The 18107-nt window shown below is 49.2% G+C and overlaps 1 protein-coding gene across 16 annotated transcripts in view; it reads right to left on the reverse strand.

Moving 5' to 3' along the window:
* Nucleotides 1–225: 225 nt before the first annotated feature.
* The window catches only part of DOCK7 (dedicator of cytokinesis 7), a 143911-nt gene continuing 126029 nt past the window's right edge, over nucleotides 226–18107 (reverse strand). For 10 of the 16 annotated variants that reach the window (XM_064146994.1, XM_064146991.1, XM_064146989.1 and 7 more), the window contains 8 exons: nucleotides 17267–17281; nucleotides 10892–11017; nucleotides 8619–8708; nucleotides 7591–7827; nucleotides 5960–6103; nucleotides 5017–5123; nucleotides 2950–3117; nucleotides 226–819 (listed from right to left, as the gene is read on the reverse strand). In XM_064146994.1, coding sequence (XP_064003064.1) covers nucleotides 777–819; nucleotides 2950–3117; nucleotides 5017–5123; nucleotides 5960–6103; nucleotides 7591–7827; nucleotides 8619–8708; nucleotides 10892–11017; nucleotides 17267–17281 — 930 coding nt within the window. In that variant the 3' untranslated portion in view covers nucleotides 226–776. Of the gene's footprint in view, nucleotides 820–2949; nucleotides 3118–5016; nucleotides 5124–5959; nucleotides 6104–7590; nucleotides 7828–8618; nucleotides 8709–10891; nucleotides 11027–17266; nucleotides 17282–18107 lie in introns of all 16 variants that reach the window. The other 6 variants (XM_064146995.1, XM_064146990.1, XM_064146985.1 and 3 more) reach the window with 2 other exon arrangements.

Below are 18107 nucleotides of genomic sequence, written 5' to 3' on the forward strand. Positions count from 1 at the left end.
CACTCTGCTGCCTCATCTTCAGCTACTATCTACCTGTACCTTGTTGTGTTGCTGGTTGTCACTAGAGTGGGAATTATTTTTTCTTGTACTCAGAGTTACACAGAAAAAAGGATGAGGATAACAAAAACAAAGCACCACTTGGTTAAGAAGTGTGACTGTAAGACTTACCTTCCTCTCAACCTTTTCCCCCGGCACGGCGAGCTCTGAAGTCCAAGGCACAGGGAGTTAAAGTGTAAACATTCACATATTTAATAGTACCATCAAAATAACCATCATCACTACATTAAAAACTTCCCAAAAAATGCATTTTCTGCTTATGGTCCTAATATAAATTAAATAAATGCACTAGAAGTAAAGAAAATTTAACATTAGGTAATGCTATAAATAAAGGTAAATGCATTTAGTGTACCTTTGAGTCATAAAAAGGCCTTAAAAAACAGGTTAAGTTTACAGCTTATCACCAAGCCTCTGCAGACCACTCTCATGATTTTTTTCTTTCCTTATTCAAACATGGATAAGTCTACATTTGACAATTCAGAATGATTTGGTTTTTGGTTGGTTGGGGTTTTTTTGGCCACTGAACACTTTGATGGAGGAAGAGGTGTGTGGGAGGTCCAGGATGAAGTCCAAGTTTTATTTCACAATAAAACTTCTTTGATTCCCAGCGCTGATAACAAGGCTCTTTCTTTGCAAGAAAAAACAAAACCACCTTAATTTTAAGTGCTTGGGTTTTGGGGGGGGGTTGTTTTGTTTGTAAATTTTGGGGTTTAACTCTCTTAGATATCCATTTTGCGAAGGCTCATCCTGCTGAAGGAGTCTCTGAGGGAGAGAAAATACAATGATGAGCTCAAGTTTTCCACCATGAATCACAAAAATCATAGAATCACAGAATGGCTTAGGCTGGAAGGGACCACAGAGATCATCTACTTCAACCTCCCTGCCACGGGCAGGGTCACCTCTCAGCTAGACTCAGCTACTCAAGGCCACATCCAACCTGGCATTCAACATCCCCAGGAAGGAGGCAGCCACAGCCTCTCTGGGCAACTTGTTCCAGAGTCTCACCACCCTTGTACAGAAGAACTTCTTCCTAAGATCCAGTCTAAACCTACTCTCCCTTGCTTTAAAACCGTTTCCCCTTGTCCTGTCACTAGACATGCTTATGTAAAGTCCCTCTCCAGCCTTCCTGTAGAATCCCTTCAGGTATTGGAAGGCAGCTCTAAGGTCCCCCTGGAGTCTTCTCTTCTCCAGATGGAACAAGCAGAGCTCTCTCGGCTCCCTCACCTCCCTCCTCCTCCTAGCAGAGGTGTTTCAGCCCTCGGTTCACTTTTGGAGCCCTCCTCTCAACTCATTCCAACAGCTGTGTCCTCCTTATAACGGGGACACCAGAACTGGATGCTGTATTCAAGGAGGGGTCTCACAAGAGCAGAGTAAAGGGGAAGAGTACAAATACTAAGGATCTAAACCTGAGACTTTATACTACCAGAGCACAGGCCATAATAGGAAGCAAAAGGAGGGACTGATTACTCATCCTGATTGTTCATTGCTCAGCATCAGACCCACAACAGCTTAGACGGACACACAACATCTCTATCTTGTGGCCCTCCTCTGGACTCCCTCCAAAGGAGGTGAGTGATTCTGCTACTTGAGTTCCAGTGTTTTCTATGGCTGGCTACTACAGAGATCTGAGTCCACTGACACTACCAATTGTTTTCCAACTGAACTGGTTTGGGGTCTGTATCTGGGATCACTCAACTGCCTAAAGCTTACTGAGCTGAAAGCTGACAGCAAGTTTAGTTCATGTGTATGCAGAGAAGCAGCATAAACCAGCTGCACAACTAAAAACTTATTTAACCCTTTCAAATATATCTCTAAGTGGAAAATGTGCGTGCACAGGCTGAGTTTCACATGGTTAGAAAACAATTACCATGACAAAAAAGCTGGTGAGGGTCCCACCTGGATGGGGAGGACAGCACTGGTACTCCCAGCATCCCCAGCCAGCAAGAGCTGACTCCAGCAGAGAACAGGGAGCACACTGCACATGATTGGGGCAGAGCTTAAAGCATCCCGAGCCCAGTGCTAAGTTTTGCTCTTTTTATAATGAAAATCTGCCAAGTTTCTCTTTTCACAACATTTTTGGCGCTCCTCATTGCTCTTTCCCTCTGAACTGCCCTTACATGAGGAGAGGGGCAAAACCAGAGCTGTTTTCTAAACCAGCAGCATGCACATGAGCTGAAGGCTACATTTCTCTCAGTTCTCTTGCAGGCTCTGCAACTAAAAGCACTCCAAATGCTTCCAAACACCCCACAGAGTGGTGTGAGACCATGATGCCAGGGGCAGTGCAGTCTTGCTGGACTGAGTTGTTTTACCTTGCTGCCAAGGCACAGATAAGGTGGAACTTACCTACTCAAAGACTTCTGCCCCTAGTCTGGCAGCCTTGTTAGAACAAAGTCCCTCTGCTCAGCCACAGCTGGAGCTGCAGGCTCTGACCTGCTTCACACACATTCCCAGTGGGGCTTTTATGTCCAGCCTCATTGCAAACAAACAAAAAGCCCAGGCTGCCATTTACTGGTCATCCAGCATGGAAGATATCAACTATTTTTCCACCCTGCCTGCCCCTAGAGCTTCTCATCTCAGCTTTGCTAAGAAGGAACGAGTGCCAAAATCCTGCCGCAGTGAGGGGGGGTTTTAATCTACAAAAGAATGGGATGCAGGACAAAAAAAAACAAACCCACAACAAACAAAAAAGGTCAGGGAGAAACGGAAGCATTGCAAATGCCACCTACCACAACTGCTGGGATGGGGATGTGCTCTGACAAAAGGGGAAGGGGGTAGACTCAAAAGCAGTTGCAAACAAACAGACGCCATGGGTTCACTGAGAAGATCAGACACCCCAGTGCCCAGTTTTACACCCTCTTTGTCTCTGCTGAAAGAGTAAAATCAAATATCCACCTGTGGCAAGTGACTGGCAGCACTGCCTTATACAACTGAGGGATCTTTCTGTTTATCAAAGGCTGAAGAGCTTCCTTTAGCCGGTGGTAATTCCTCTCCAGCTCGCGCTGATACTCCTTCTGGTCCGGGCCTATCAGGCTCTTGTTCTTGCGCAGGGCATCTTCACATCTGGCAAAGAAAAGCCTCTGTGAAACTTGGGCACGTAAAAAAAGAGTCTGCCTGCTACAGGCTTGATAACAACATTCATTCATGACACCTAATGTCCTGCTCTAGCTTGTCTTCTGGGTAATAAAGGCTCACTTAACTCTTGCTGCCCGTGGAGAAAGGAGAGGCTGTCATATTTCCAATCTCCATTTCACTTCCAAGTGACAACTCCTTCTTCAGCTTAATTTACTTTCCAGTTATGTTTAGCAGTTAAAAACTGATCTCCCCACAGCCAAGATTTAAAAGGTGCACAGATCTACTGCTTTCCACAGGAAAGATTAGTAATTAGCAGGCTGAGATGTTCACAGATTGCACCATGTTGGAAGGGGCCCTTAAAGATCGTCTTGTCCAACTTCCACCATGGTCAGCAGAGACACCTCCAACTGGATCAGGCTGCCCAGGACCTCATCAAGTCTGATCTTGAATGCCTCTAAGGATGGGGCCTCAACATTTCTACTTGTGAAGATGTGACTTAAACAAAGGGTATGAAATTAAGTGCATGACAGGCTGGAGAGCTGGGCACAAGCCAACCTCATGAGGTCCAACAAGACCAAGTGCGTGGTCCTGCATCTGGGCCGAGGTAACCCCAAGCACAACTCCAGGCTGGGCAGTGAGTGGCTGGAGAGGGACTTAGGGGTGCTGGTGGTGGAGGAGAAGCTCAACAGGAGCTAGCAGTGTGCACTTGCAGCCCAGAAAGCCAACCAAAGCCTGGGCTGCATCAGGCGAAGTGTGGCCAGCAGGTGGAGGGCGGTGATTCTTCCCCTCTACTCTGCTCTGCTGAGACCCCACCTGGAGTACTGCATCCAGTTCTGGAGCCCCCATTACAAGAGGGATGTGGAGATGCTGGAGTGTGTCCAGAGCAGGGCCAGGAGGACGCTCAGAGGGCTGCAGCAGCTCTGCTGTGAGGACAGACTGAAAGAGTTGGGGCTGTGCAGACTGCAGAAGAGGAGGCTCCCAAGTGACCTTCTCATGGCCTTCCAGGATCTGAAGGAGGCCTACAAAAAAGCTGGGGAGGAACTTTTTAGGCTCTCAGGGAGTGCCAGGACATGGGGGAATGGAGCAAAGCTGGAGGTGGGGAGATTCAGACTGAAGATGAGGAGGAAGTTGTTCAGTATGAGAGTGCTGAGAGGCTGGAATGGGTTGCCCAGGGAGGTGGCTGAGGCCCCATGGCTGGAGGTGTTTAAGGCCAGGCTGGATGAGGCTGTGGGCATGCTGATATAGAGTAGGGTGTCCCTGCCCATGGCAGGGGGATTGGAACTAGATGATCCTTGTGGTCCCTTCCAACCCTGACAGGTTCTATGATTTTATGCCACATAGGGAAATGCCACTGCAGCTATTTACTTGGAACATTTATACTTCAGGTTTGCCTTTTCTTTAACTCCTTGGTGCTTGCAGCAGATGCTGGACTGAGGCTGCAGCTTGCATTGCTTAAGAGCAGCCAGCATGTTTCTGGTGAATTCTGCCAGCAGGCTTTCACTTCGCGTGGAGAAATTCCCTTCAGAAGAACATAAGATCTCCTGGGCAGTTCAGAAGTTCCTCCTGACCTGCCAAGCTGTGAGTTCAGCTGTGCCAGCACGGCCAGCTGTGTTTGCAGAAGCAGGGATATCTGTTCACAACTGAACTGTGATCACCAATTCCTTCCTGAGAAAGAGCAAAGCCCAATGAGTTCAGCCCCTGAAGCCACTGACCAGCAGCACCTAAGAAGCAGGAACAAACTGGGCTGCTGAGGAACACAGCTGCATATGGGAACTGGACAGATGGGGTAGAATGGGAATACTCCTCCCGCCAGACACCCCCTGTGTGTACATGCTCCTGCCTGATGTGGTGGCATCTGGCAGGCAGCTTGAAGAGAATGCTCCATACCTTTTAGTGAAGTCTTTGAAACAGAGACGTAGCTTGTTATGGTGCCTGAAGAGCTTTGGGTCGTTGGGTATTTCAGACAAGAACACTTGTGCCACTTCTAAGGGTCCCTTTAGGAGCAGAAGAGGGAAAAGGCAGGTTTCTCAGAACCCTCTGCCACATCCAATCGCTGAAGAAGCTCACTGCACGTAGGGAGGTTCGTAAGACGCAACAGGAAGGCATCCTGAAGAGCTGCAGCTGGCGAGCCTGGCACGCATCGCCACAGGGGGTGACAGCTGCCATCTCTCCCAGGCTGTTTGAAACCAAGCTCTGCTTCTGGAGAGCAGCGTGAGAAAACCCACTGATCCCACATTTGTTTTCTCTTAGAAGGGCTCCTGACAGAGTTTGCTCAACTCTCAAGTAAGACAGAGCTTAAACAACGCAGATGGAACCAGGGAAGCGTTTGTCAGCGCTGCAAGCTCAACCCAGGAATTGACATTCCAGCTGATTTTCTTTTTCCAGCTTGTCCTTTAAAGCTTTTCTTAACTCCCTCAGATTTTCCCCAGTTTTCTTCCACCCATTACCTTTGCTTTCCATTTTGCTCAAACCCCACAAAGGACACAACCCTACCCCCACCCAGCAGAGCCTGGCTAATCAAAGGGAAAGCACTGAAACTCCTAGGAAGGAGAAGCAGGCAGACACAGCAGTGAGCCCCAGGAAGGAGCAGGTTCTGAGAGAGGGATGTCTCTTCTCAGACACTTTCCATCCCTCAACCACGTTTTCAGGACTCCTATTCAAATGGCCAAGTCACTGAGAGCTGCTGGTCTAGAGCTACCAGTGCCCCATAGCACATCCCAGAGACTGAACTGGTTAAAAAAATGCAGGCTAACTGAGAAGTGAAGCCCAACTCTGAGCACTGAGTGACACATCCTACCCCAGGCTCTCCAACTCAGACAGCGATCCTCACCTGATTTACTGTGGTACCTACTGATCCTTGCAGCACCATCTGCAGCATCTTTGGGTCCGCAGGGTCTTGGTGGGTTGCAAAAGCTAATTCCTGTGTTTTCTTCTGCATGTCCTCTATAGCAACTTCGATGGGAGTCAAAATGATCTAAGCAAGCAGCCAGGAAAGAGGAAATTTAGAACCATTGAATTGTTTTGGTCAGGAAAGACCTTTAAGATCATCAAGTCCAACCATTCTAAGAGTACTGTTTGCTAAGGCTGAGACTGCCAACCAGTAAAGAAACTGTTCCTGAGACCCAACCTAAACTTCCCCTCATGCAACTTCAGGCCATTTCCTCCCATCCTATTGCTAGTTACTTGGCAGAAGAGTCCAACTTTTCCCTCACTACAATATCTTTTCATCTGGAGATAGTGAGCAGGAGATCCAACAACATCCACCTCCCTTGGTCTTGTACAGCTGTGCTAGTCTGAGGCTAATGGAATATTTTAATGAATGGAATATTTTAATGAGAGAAATTAGATTCTAGACTGTAAAAAGGAAACAATGGTGATGTCTGCTGCACTCATAGGCTTGCTGAGATGGATAAAAAGAACACAAACATAGGCAAGACAGTGTGTGAGAGTCTCTGGCTACTGGAGTCAGTGCCTGTGCTGCTTCACTCACAGGCTTGCTGAGATGGATAAAAAGAAGAATACAAACACAGGTAAGACAGTGTGTGAGAGTCTCTAGCTATCAAAGTCAGTGCCTGTGCTGCTTCACTCATAGGCTTGCTGAGATGGATAAAAAGAAGAATACAAACACAGGTAAGACAGTGTGTGAGAGTCTCTAGCTATCAAAGTCAGTGCCTGTGCTGCTTCACTCACAGGCTTGCTGAGATGGATAAAAAGAAGAATACAAACACAGGTAAGACAGTGTGTGAGAGTCTCTAGCTATCAAAGTCAGTGCCTGTGCTGCTTCACTCACAGGCTTGCTGAGATGGATAAAAAGAAGAATACAAACACAGGTAAGACAGTGTGTGAGAGTCTCTAGCTATCAAAGTCAGTGCCTGTGCTGCTTCACTCACAGGCTTGCTGAGATGGATAAAAAGAAGAACACAAACACAGGTAAGACAGTGTGTGAGAGTCTCTAGCTATCAAAGTCAGTGCCTGTGCTGCTTCACTCATAGGCTTGCTGAGATGGATAAAAAGAAGAACACAAACACAGGTAAGACGGTGTGTGAGAGTCTCCAGCTGCTGGAGTCAGTGCCTGTGCTTTTCTTCCTGAGTTTTGCTGTGTAACTAATCCTTCTGCTTCTAACTCACCCTGGCTGATCCTCCAAACTCACCTCGCACGCAAGGCAGACTCTAGGATAAGGTAGAGGGCTGGAAAGAAGGTGGAAGGGTGGCTGGGAGCCCTTCCTGGGGACTCTGATCTCTAGGAGGGCTGCTGTGGTTCTGCATTAACTTGTATACGGCTGTATATATTGTAACTATCTGCTTGTACCTTGTGCTAAGCTGTGCCTTGAAAGCTTCATTCCTTCCCTCCCAGCCCGGCTGAGTCTAGCCTGGGTGATAAGAGTGGGGAAGGCGGGGGCAGGTAACTCCCAAACCATCCCGAGGGCGCTTCCCTTTGAGCCAAAGGAGTGTGCTCCTCACCTCCTCCTTGTGGATGACGTTGATCCTGGTTTTGATGTAGGGGAAGGCGTGGGAGGTGGTGAGGATGGTTTTGCGCTTGAACTGCTCGTGCAGCTCGCCGTGCGCGCGGCCGTCCAGCGTGAAGGGCGTGCAGTACATGAAGCGCCGCAGGTTGTAGTTCTTGTCGAAGTAAGTGATCCTGTCCTTCATCTCGTACGTGTCGAAGTAAGGCTCCACGTAGGTGATCTGGATGTAAGCCTGTGGGAAGGAGCCCAGGAGGGTACGGTGAGGGACAGGGCCAGGAGAGGAGAGCTGGCACTGTGAGCTGTGCGCTGACTCCGCTTGCTCCCTTGCCTCACTGGAGGTGAGGAAGAAATTCAGCATGAGAGTGGTGAGAGCCTGCAATGGGCTGCCCAGGGAGGTGGTTGAGGCCCCATGCCTGGAGGTGCTTAAGGCCAGGCTGGATGAGGCTGAGGCCAGCCTGATCTAGGGGAGGGTGTCCCTGCCCATGGCAGGGCAGTTGGAACTGGCAGATCCTTGTGGTCCCTTCCAACCCTGACTGACTCTATGAAGTCATCTCTGGAAGAACCAGGTCTGGTTCTTGCTTTTACTCAGAAAGAACACACTCGTGTTGACAGGGACTAAGGGTGCTGCTAGCTGCTCAGCAGTTCCTGGACTGGATAGAATACATAGATGGTTTAGGTTGGAAGTGACCTCAAGGATCATCCAGTTCCAACCCCCTGCCATAGGCAGGGACACCTCCCACTAGAAGAGGTTGCTCAAGGCATCATCCAGCCTGGCCTTTGACACCTCTAGGGTGGTTATGGAGCACAGAATCACCCAATGTGATTTCTGACCCACAGGGTCAGGAATGAAATGGCTAACTGTGCATTCTTTGCTGGGACTGTTGTGTCCCAGTTCTCCTCTCGAGCAGTCATAACACATGGATTTCACTTCCACCTTGGTGGAATTCAGGGCAGGATTTGTCCCATTACATTTGCATACATTCAGGATCTGTTCTCCCTCTAAACCTGTCCTTGTGTTCTTACCTTGTTAGGATCTAGTTTACACTTGTCCACAGGGTTTGAGTCCTTAATCACTTCCAGCACATCTTCACCAAACCGTTCTCCATAAAACCCCTACAATTGAGAGCAAAGGCATTGAAAAGAGACACCAAATGCAGCCACCAGAGGTGGGGGTTGGAGAGACAAAGGCATATTAAGGGCAGGGTGATGCTCCACATGCCTGCAACAGTAGCTGTGCTGGGGCTGAATGTGATCTGCTGAACCTAGGAGAATTAAATCAGCCACATTCCAGAGGCCACAGGAAACAACAAGCCTGATGCCCTGCAAGGCAGGAGAACTCGAGAGCCTTCCAACAGCCCGCACACACTGATGGCTCTGAACAGGCCTTTTGAGCTCAGTGTGTGGCTGTGAGCTCAGCTGAACGCTGGGGTCAATATGGGATCTGCTGGAAAGCAGGAGCTCCGCCAGAGCGTGGCTTTGCAGGGCTGGGTGAATGGCTGGGCTCTGGGCTCTGTTTCAGCGCTTAAAGCCCAGAGGACGCCGCTGCTTTCAGCGCAGCGTGACACAGCTGAGCTGCTGCGGGCAGCAACGTGACACTAGACCCTCGCCAGCAAACGACCCTCTGGCCCCACCAACGGGTAGCATGGCACAGCCTAGAGCTAAGTGCCCCTCCTCTCCAACTGAGCATGGCCTCATCTTGCGCACAGTGCTTACTGGGAACAGCCTCTGACTCACTCTGTCCCCAAGACTGTGACAGGACGTTGGACAGAATACAAACAACCAGGTTGGAAGAGACCTCCAAGCTCAGCCAGTCCAACCTAGCACCCAGCCCTGGCCAATCAACCAGACCATGGCACTAAGTGCCTCAGACAGGCTTTTCCTGAACACCTCCAGGGACAGTGACTCCACCACCTCCCTGGGCAGACCATTCCAATGCCAATCACTCTCTCTGCCAGGAAATTCCTCCTAACATCCAGCCTAGACCTCCCCTGGCACAACTACAGACTGTGTCCTCTTGTTCTGTTGCTGCTTGCCTGGCAGAAGAGACCAACCCCACCTGGCTACAGCCTCCCTTCAGGTAGTTGTAGACAGCAATGAGCTCTGCCCTGAGCCTCCTCTGCTGCAGGCTGCACACCCCCAGCTCCCTCAGCCTCTCCTCACAGGGCTCTGCTCCAGGCCCCTCAACAGCTTTGTCACCCTCTGCTGGACACCTTCCAGCACCTCAACATCTCTTTTGGATTAAGGAGCCCAGAACTGGACACAGCACTCAAGGTGTGGCCTGAGCAGAGCTGAGCACAAGGGCAGAAAAACCTCCCTTGTCCTGCTGGCCACACTGCTCCTGACCCAGGCCAGAATGCCATTGGCTCTCCTGGCTACCTGGGCACACTGCTGGGTCCTGTTCAGCTCCTCTCTACCAGCAGCCTCAGGTCCCTCTCTGCCTGGCTGCTCTCAGCCACTCTGGCCCCAGCCTGTAGTGCTGCTTGGAGTTGTTGTGGCCAAAGTGTAGAACCCTGCACTTGGCCTTGTTAAATCTCATCCCATTGGCCTCTGCCTACCCATCCAGCCTGACAAGGTCCCTCTGCAGGGCTCTCCTACCCTCCTATAGAGTGTCTAGACACAAACCCAGGCCACAGTAACCGTTTGGGCAGTTACCATGATCACTGTGTGGTACCCAGAGCTGCACCCAAGCCCCAGTTTGATTAGAGCAGTCTTTCCTTGTTCATGGCTTAACCAAACTCCAGAGCTGTGATGTCCTCAAAATTTCAGAGCCCACATAATCCACTCTCAGTTTCAGACCTCAGGGGCTCTGGAGTTCAGCTGCCTTAGAGGGCACAATCTCTACATGTGAAGGGCACAGAACGACAGGGAAAAGCAATACTTTCTCAAAGTGAGATCCTGAAATGCAGCTCAGCCTTTTTTCAAGGCCAGGTCACCCCACTTACAGCAGCCAGCTGAAAAGAAATGGAAGCACAGTATGATAGGCCACAAACTCTCAAATGATCTTGCTGCAAGATCAGGGAAAACCTGCGAGACTCCTCCCTCTGCATTCCTCCTGCCTCTTGCAGAGGTGGCACTGGCAAGAGGACAGGAGACATCAGGCCCAGCCCGGGGTTTCTGCATGGGGCTCTGCAAACCACTTAGTCAAGTGACTGTTTCTCTTCCATAGGCAGAGGGCTGGTTTTGCACAACAATTACCATCACTTTGGCTATTAAGGCAGCACAACTCTTCAGCAACTGATGCAAAATAGTTAACCCGTGACTCACAGACAGCTTGAGGCCAGCCACAAGCATCTCACCTCCAGCCTATGGGAAATCTCAGCTAACTTTGTTATTGCAGGCTCCTTGTAAACAAACTCTTGCTCATCCAGGTCTCCAAACTTAGTTCCATAAAAACCAACTCGGAAGTAGGTACCAAACATCCTCTTTCCATCCTAAGTTTGGAGAAACAAGAGGTTATTTCAGCGTGGAGATATGCATGACCCCAAGCATGGCTGCAGGCAGGTTCCTCAATGTAGGCAAAATGAAAATGAAATTAAAATACATGGGGAAAAATTAGAAAAGAAAGAAAGGAAGGAAAGAAAGAAAGGAAAAAACACCTGGAATTCAGCATGAATGTACTTAGCAGCAAACACCACCATGAAATTATAAACTCACATGGAATTACATGGGATCAGTTACGAGCATTAGCCCAACCCTGCAATGGCCTTTCCCAGCCCAGGAGGAGCCTGGGAGCGTTGGATGTCTCTGAGGAACAGTCAAAAGCAAGTCCCTTTGTTTGGGTAATCATTTCAGGCTCTCCAGACCCTGTGCAGACATCCCTTAGCCTGGTCCACAGCCTGTAGGCACAGGCACGATGAGGCCCAGCTGCTGGCAGGGCTGACACTGCACACAGACTCCCCTGAGAACTACCCACACCAGAGCCCCCACACCCCACTCTCTCTTAGTTGCAGGATTGGGCCAAAGTCAGTGTCCAGCTCACTCTCACACACACACACAAGTGCATGTCAACTGGAAGATGTTATGTTCGCTTCTAGTAGCTAATGTCTAGTGCAAAGGGCCAAAGTCACTCCTGGTGAAAGCAGATGCAAGCCATTCTATCATGTACCTGCTTCCATTTCAGCCAGGGGTGAATTTGGCCCAGAAATGCAACAGAAGTAGAGAAACAAGAAAGACTCTTGTGGGGAGAAAGCAACAGCAACAAAACAACTGCTTTAAGAGACACAGAGAGAAGGAAAAAAGAAGTGCTTAAAAAACCCAGAGTGGCACTTTTGCTTTTGTTAAAACAACTCACACTGCATGCACAAACCAGAAATGCCTCTCAGCAAGAAACTCTGAATGTTCACCTTTACTCTCCTGAGAAAGTCTGATGTAGTTTAGAATGCTCAATGCCTCTGAACTTGGGCTAGTGTTTGGTTTCAAACAGCACTTACAGATGTCCTGCCTGCTCTGCATCTGAGTATTTTGCCATGGCAAAACTGATCTCTTGTGGTGCTACTGAACATGATCTATGGAAGGGAAAGAGGAGAAACAAGCCAAACTACAGAAAAAATCCCTCAGGCAAACCTCAGCCTGGAAAAGGCACTGGCATGTGTTCTCCTGGCATGGAGGAACCTCTGGGATGCCATGCCAGAGCTGCCCAGGTGTGGTTGGGCTCCCCTAACTCAAGGCATGGTGTTGTATTTGTGTGAGGTGAGGACTGCCACTCAGCCCAAGCACCTTCAGGATGTCAGAGCTCACTGATGCCCATCTCTGAAGTGGAAGTGAAGCCTGACCACAGCCAGCAGCAGTCTTGCTTAACAGACACAGGCCACATCTTGGCTTTGCTATGGGATGTGGAGAGCTCTGCTCTGGCAGGAGTGTACAGACACAAGCTCCAATTTTAGAGCGAGTAGTTGTACCAAGAGTTGCCCAGATGCTTCATGTGGTGTGGGCAGCAACTTGGAACCATGCTCCAGTCTGTCTCTTCTGAGCATCCCTCTCTTCTCCAGAGAGGATTTTTATTCACCTCCACCTGCCAGCATGGACTACAGGGATTCACCACAGCTATCCTCAGAAGCATCTCCCAGGGTGCACCCTCCAGCTCTAAAGCTATTACTGTTTTATTAGGACCATTTGGGACAACATCTGGGACCTATTTCCCTGGACTCTTTCCTCTGAATCCATACAGAAATGAGCAACTGAACTCTTAATTACTCATCTCTACAGTTTCAAAACCACCACTTTGGAATGTTCCCCATGCTAAAATCTTACAATGCCCAGCACTTCCAGCCTCACAGAATCCCAGCAGGGTAATGGATAGGAGGGACCTCTGGAGATCATCCAGTCCAAGCCTCCTGCTAAAGCAGGGTCAGCCACAGCAGGTTGCCTGGGATGACAATGCCAGGTGGGTTTGGAATCTCTCCACAACTCCTCAGGGCAGCCTGATGCAGTGTCTGTCACCCTCAAGATTTGTTTTTTCCTGTGCTGTTTTCTTTAATTCAGCCTCATTGTTACAGGCAGAAGACTATGACTCCAGGACTCCTTTCTCAAACTTCTTCCCAAGGTAGCATCATGTCTGGCAAAAGGGAAACTGCCATGCAAAGCAGCAACCCAAAACTTACATGGAGCCTGGGCACACTCCACATGGAAGCTGGTGAGCTCCTGCTCCAATCCATGGCCACAAGGCAGGTGCCCACGTGTGCTTTTGGCTTTCTCCTACCTAACTTGGGAGAGTGAGTTCCAAGGTTTGAAGCATTCCCAGGCCCTGGTTCCTGAGGTGTTTAAAAGACATGTAGCTGAGGTGCTTGGAGTCTAACAGCTGTGTAGAGGGAGATGTTAGGTTATGGTTGGACTCAAGGACATTAAGGTCTTTTTCAACCAAGTGATCCCATGGTTCTATCGTCATGCAGACCAGGCATGCTGGCTCTTCCTTGTAAAGCCAGCTGCTGGAACTCAGTTATCACAAGGATGCCAGGGAGAAGAGCCAGCAGGGAGGAACACTGACTGGCCCTTAATGTAAGAGAAGCATCTTCCTGCAAAACCCTGCACACATTGACCATGAAACACATATGACTCATGCTGAGGGAGCTCTGCCTGGAAGCAAGGGGATGGAAACAAACTACTGGGGGACAAACATCTACAGCTCCAGGCTGGGTGTCAAATGGCTGAGAGCATCCCTGAAGAAAAGGACCTGGAGGTCTGGGGTGATGAAAAGCTTAATATGAGCTGGCAGTGTAAGTGCAGCCCAGACAGCAACCCTGTGCAGGACTGCAGCAAGAGCAGTGTGGCCAGAAAGGCAAGGGAGGGGATTCTGCCCCTTTGCTCTGCTCTCCTGAGACCCCACTTGCAGTCCTGTGTGCAGTTCTGGAGCCTCCAACACAAGAAGGACATGGAAGTGTTGGAGTGAGTCCAGAGGAGGGCCACAAAGATGCTCAGAGGGCTGCAGCAGCTCTGCTATGAGGACAGGCTGAGAGAGTTGAGGCTCTGCAGAAGAGCGGAGAAGGCTTTGAGGAGACCCTAGAGTGGCCTTCCAGTATGTTGAAAGGGACCTACAGGAAGGCTGGGGAGGGACTACTGACAAGGTCTTGTAATGACAGGATGAGGATGAATGGGTTTAAACTGTCAGAGGGGAGATTCAAACTAGTTAGGAAAGGGTTCTTTGCAGCGACAGTGGCATGACACTGGCACAGGTTGCCCAGGGAGGTTGTGGAGCACAGAATCACTGGGACAGGTTGCCCCAGAGGGTGGCAAGACACTGGGACAGGTTGCCCAGGGAGGTTGTGGAGCACAGAAGCATCCAATGTGATCTTTGATCACATTGGGTGATTCTGTGCTCCACAACCTCCCTGGAGATATTCAAGGCCAGGTTGGATGAGGCCTTGAGCAACCTGTTCGAGTGGGAGGTGCCCCTGCCTATGGCAAGGGCTTGGAACTGGCTGAGCTTTGAGGTCCCTCCCAGCCTAAACCAGTCTACAATTCTATGACTCTAGGTGCACCTCACATAGATATTCAGTAGCTGCCAGTTCCCTAGCATTAGGAGAATTCAGTTCCATACCTGGCATGTAGAATATGGGATGGTTTTGCACTAAGATCTTTGGAATTCAGCCAATAACAGGAGTCAATTTTATCACAACCGAGAAGACAAAACAATTAACTCAAAAATACTCCATGGAACTGCTTCTGAAAAGAGCTAAAAGATGCAGCTATGAGGGGAGAAATTATTAAAAGCATTTGGTCTCCTATTATTTTAATTAAAAATAATAGGTCTTGGGGAGGAGAAGAGAATGAAGGTGAACACTGAACAGCTGTTACGGAACTGGCAGAGCAGATCACAGCCACCATGATTATGAAGGGTCATGATTTGTTATTATGCATGGTAAACACCTTTCAACGTTGCTGGGAGTAAAGTTTTAGGGTTATCTCTTGCACTCACACAAAAAGCTTTGCCAACAAGATAGGAAGGAACTAATGGGAGCTATCTGCTTTTTTCCCCACCAAGAGCAGCACAGCAGCAGGTGCCTGAAGGCAGAGCCAGCCTGAGGAATGCAGGAATAAAAGCATCTCCTCCACGCACACACACACACACTGCATGGAATGCAAAATCCAGCTGGTTTTGCCACTGTTCTTTTCTTGCTCAATTTTTAACCCTGAGGTCCTCTGCAGTGTTGCCAACTACTACAAGCCTCCCAGTGTTGATATATTTGTAAGGTATCAACTCCTAGAGCCCTGCTATTCAGTGGTAAACTCACCCTGTGCTGTTTTAAAACAGCATTTTGGAATCTTGATGGCAAAACATGAAAAGGGTTTGTTGTTTTTTTTTTTTCCCCTGACAACTTTCCTAACTGGAAAGCAAGGAAAAAAAGGAATTCATTCAGCATTTATTCAATGAACAATTCCAACACTCATTCAATGAACAAAAAAAAACCCCAAAACACCACTTGGTGTGTTCAAACAGATCTCAGAAATGTTGTGGTGGCAGACTTGGGATCCTTCAGCTCTTATAGTTGGCAATACTACATTCCTTGTGACCTGAAGGAGAGGTCCTGGTGTTGGCATAGCTCTTTGGTAAAGTGCAACTTGGAGGTGGGGGGGGTGGGTTCCACAGCATAAAACAAAACAAACAAGAAGGGGAAGGGGGAAAAAAAAAGGAGAAAGAGGAAAAAAAACCACCAAAATTCCACAAGTAGGAACTTACCACAACAGACAATAGTAAGAGTGGGGAGGAGGGTCAGCAACCAGGGGCGATAGAGGAGAAAACAGAAAGTATTTAATTAGGGAAATTCCACAAAACAAACAAGCAGCAAATTGGCAGCAAATAAACTTTAAAATTAAAAAGGGTGAGCATCAATTAAGGTATTTAAAATCGGGGTGGGGGGAGAAGGGCAAAACATGCAACAATCTGAAAGCTACAAAGCACAAAGGTCAGAAGAAGTGTGGCAATGAAGGAGCACGATGACAGAGGAGAACTGAAAGCATGGGTGCCTTTTTACCATGCAGTAAAACATGACTGGGTGATGTTAGAATCATAACCAATGACAAGGTTTTCTTCAGGGGTCGATTTAGGGGCAGACTAATCAAAGTAGATGCTCACAGGCCTTTCAGATGTGTTGGCTACTGAACAGGTATCGTTTTCACCCTGACAAGGTGTACTCTGCATTGCTGTTTGCTGCCTCATCTGCAGGGACTTCTCTTAAGAACAAGCAAACGATTTAGAGGGCCAGCCCTTCAGTGTCAAGGGTTATTTTTAATCTACTGAATTTCATTTCTTGCTAAGCTGGAAGTAAAACTGACATTCAGGCATCATCAGCCCATATTACTTGTGTCACACTATGGAGAAGAAGTTTGGGAAGTGTGGGCTTAAATGCTCTTCTGTGGTGGAAGCCTGGAGTGAAACGGTCCCTGCTGAGTTGCCTGGTTGAGAGAAAAGCAGAGATTAAACTGGACAGCTGGAGTCTAAACAAAGACTGTAACATCTTCACAAAGCATCTGAAGGGGTTTCTGAGACTTCTTCATGCTCCAGTACCTACTCTGTCACCTGGGCTAGGGCCTGAGTTAGCAAACTCAACTGTGCTGTGCCCATTTATAAACCAAACATCTGGTTCCCATGGTGGACATTGTAGAAACGAGAGCAAAGAGCCTCCACAAAACTGAAAGCAGCAAAAATGGCTGCAGCTGACACAACTGAGCTCTTTTGCTGCCAGCTAAACAGCTGGGGCACAACCCATCTGCTCTGGAATGGACAGAACCAAGCAGCCTGGCCTCTGAGCTGCAGTCTGCACCTGCAGCAAACCAGGGCTGTGGTTCAGCACCTCTGAGCATTATCACTTAAATCGACCCCTGTGGGTGGGGTGAAAATATGGTATGAGAAGATGATGATCATTCTGTGTCAATGTTGATGAAAAGAAAACATAAATGAATTGTCAAAACAAACTAGTGATGGTACAGTGGCTCATTCACCAAAGAACCTCATTAGTGGCACACATCAGCATCCATGCACTACCTACAGCTTCTTGTGAAGTCTTATCCTGCTACGACCACGATGGGGTTTTATTGGTGTTTCTTTGGTTAATGGATTGTTTGAACAGCAGACAGCAACAGAAATACCCACAGCTAGCACATGTGGGCTAAGCGTTGGCGTGAGTCGTCTGAAAACTCTATTAGTGTTCTTTGCTAGCTAAAATGGAGTTACCTACCTCCCAGCCAGTACTCTGTGTAATAAAAACCAAACAAACACAAAAAAAAAAGTTTCAAAGGCCAAAACATGACCATCAGTGTAAGGTATCATCAACTTGAAATGCTTTCAACGATTTACAAGTCATCATGCATTCAAAACAGCCTTCTCTAGCCCTGAAGGACACTCAGCAGCTGTGCTCCATTGGCTTGTTTCACGCCAGAACACAGAGACCACCACCAGACCCTCAGCTGGATCCTAGGAAATCGATGCACTAATCAGCATTTACCAAGGAGCTGATGGCAGCATAAGGCTAACTATGCCCACATACAAACCATGTGCCCAGCAGGTTGGGGTGGGAGGCTTGGAGTAGCACTGGAGGAGGGTCTGAGGAGTCCCTGCCTTGACAGAAAGGCACAAACCCAACAGACCCTGCCTGGAAGACAAGCTGCTTCTTGAGACTTACCAAGTGCTTCTCATCTCCTGCTTAGCTGAGGCCTGCTGAGCTTTGAAGATTTCTGCTGGCTCATCAAATGCACAGCGCCCGAGCGGGCAGGGTCTGCGCGCAGAGCCCCGAGCGGGCAGAGTCTGCGCGCAGGGTCCGCGCACAGGGCCCCGAGCGGGCAGGGTCCGCGCACAGGGCCCGAGCGGGCAGGGTCCGCGCACAGGGCCCCGAGCTGGCAGGGTCCGCGCACAGGGCCCCGAGCTGGCAGGGTCCGCGCGGGCAGGGCCCGTGCACAGGGCCCGAGCGGGCAGGGTCCGCGCGCAGGGCCCCGAGCAGACAGAGCCCGTGCGGGCAGGGTCCGTGCGCAGGGCCCATGGGGACAGGCTCTGCGCGCAGGGCCCTGGGTCCGTGCGCAGCG

This window comes from Pogoniulus pusillus, chromosome 8, assembly GCF_015220805.1.
Source record: "Pogoniulus pusillus isolate bPogPus1 chromosome 8, bPogPus1.pri, whole genome shotgun sequence".
NCBI lineage: Eukaryota > Metazoa > Chordata > Aves > Piciformes > Lybiidae > Pogoniulus > Pogoniulus pusillus.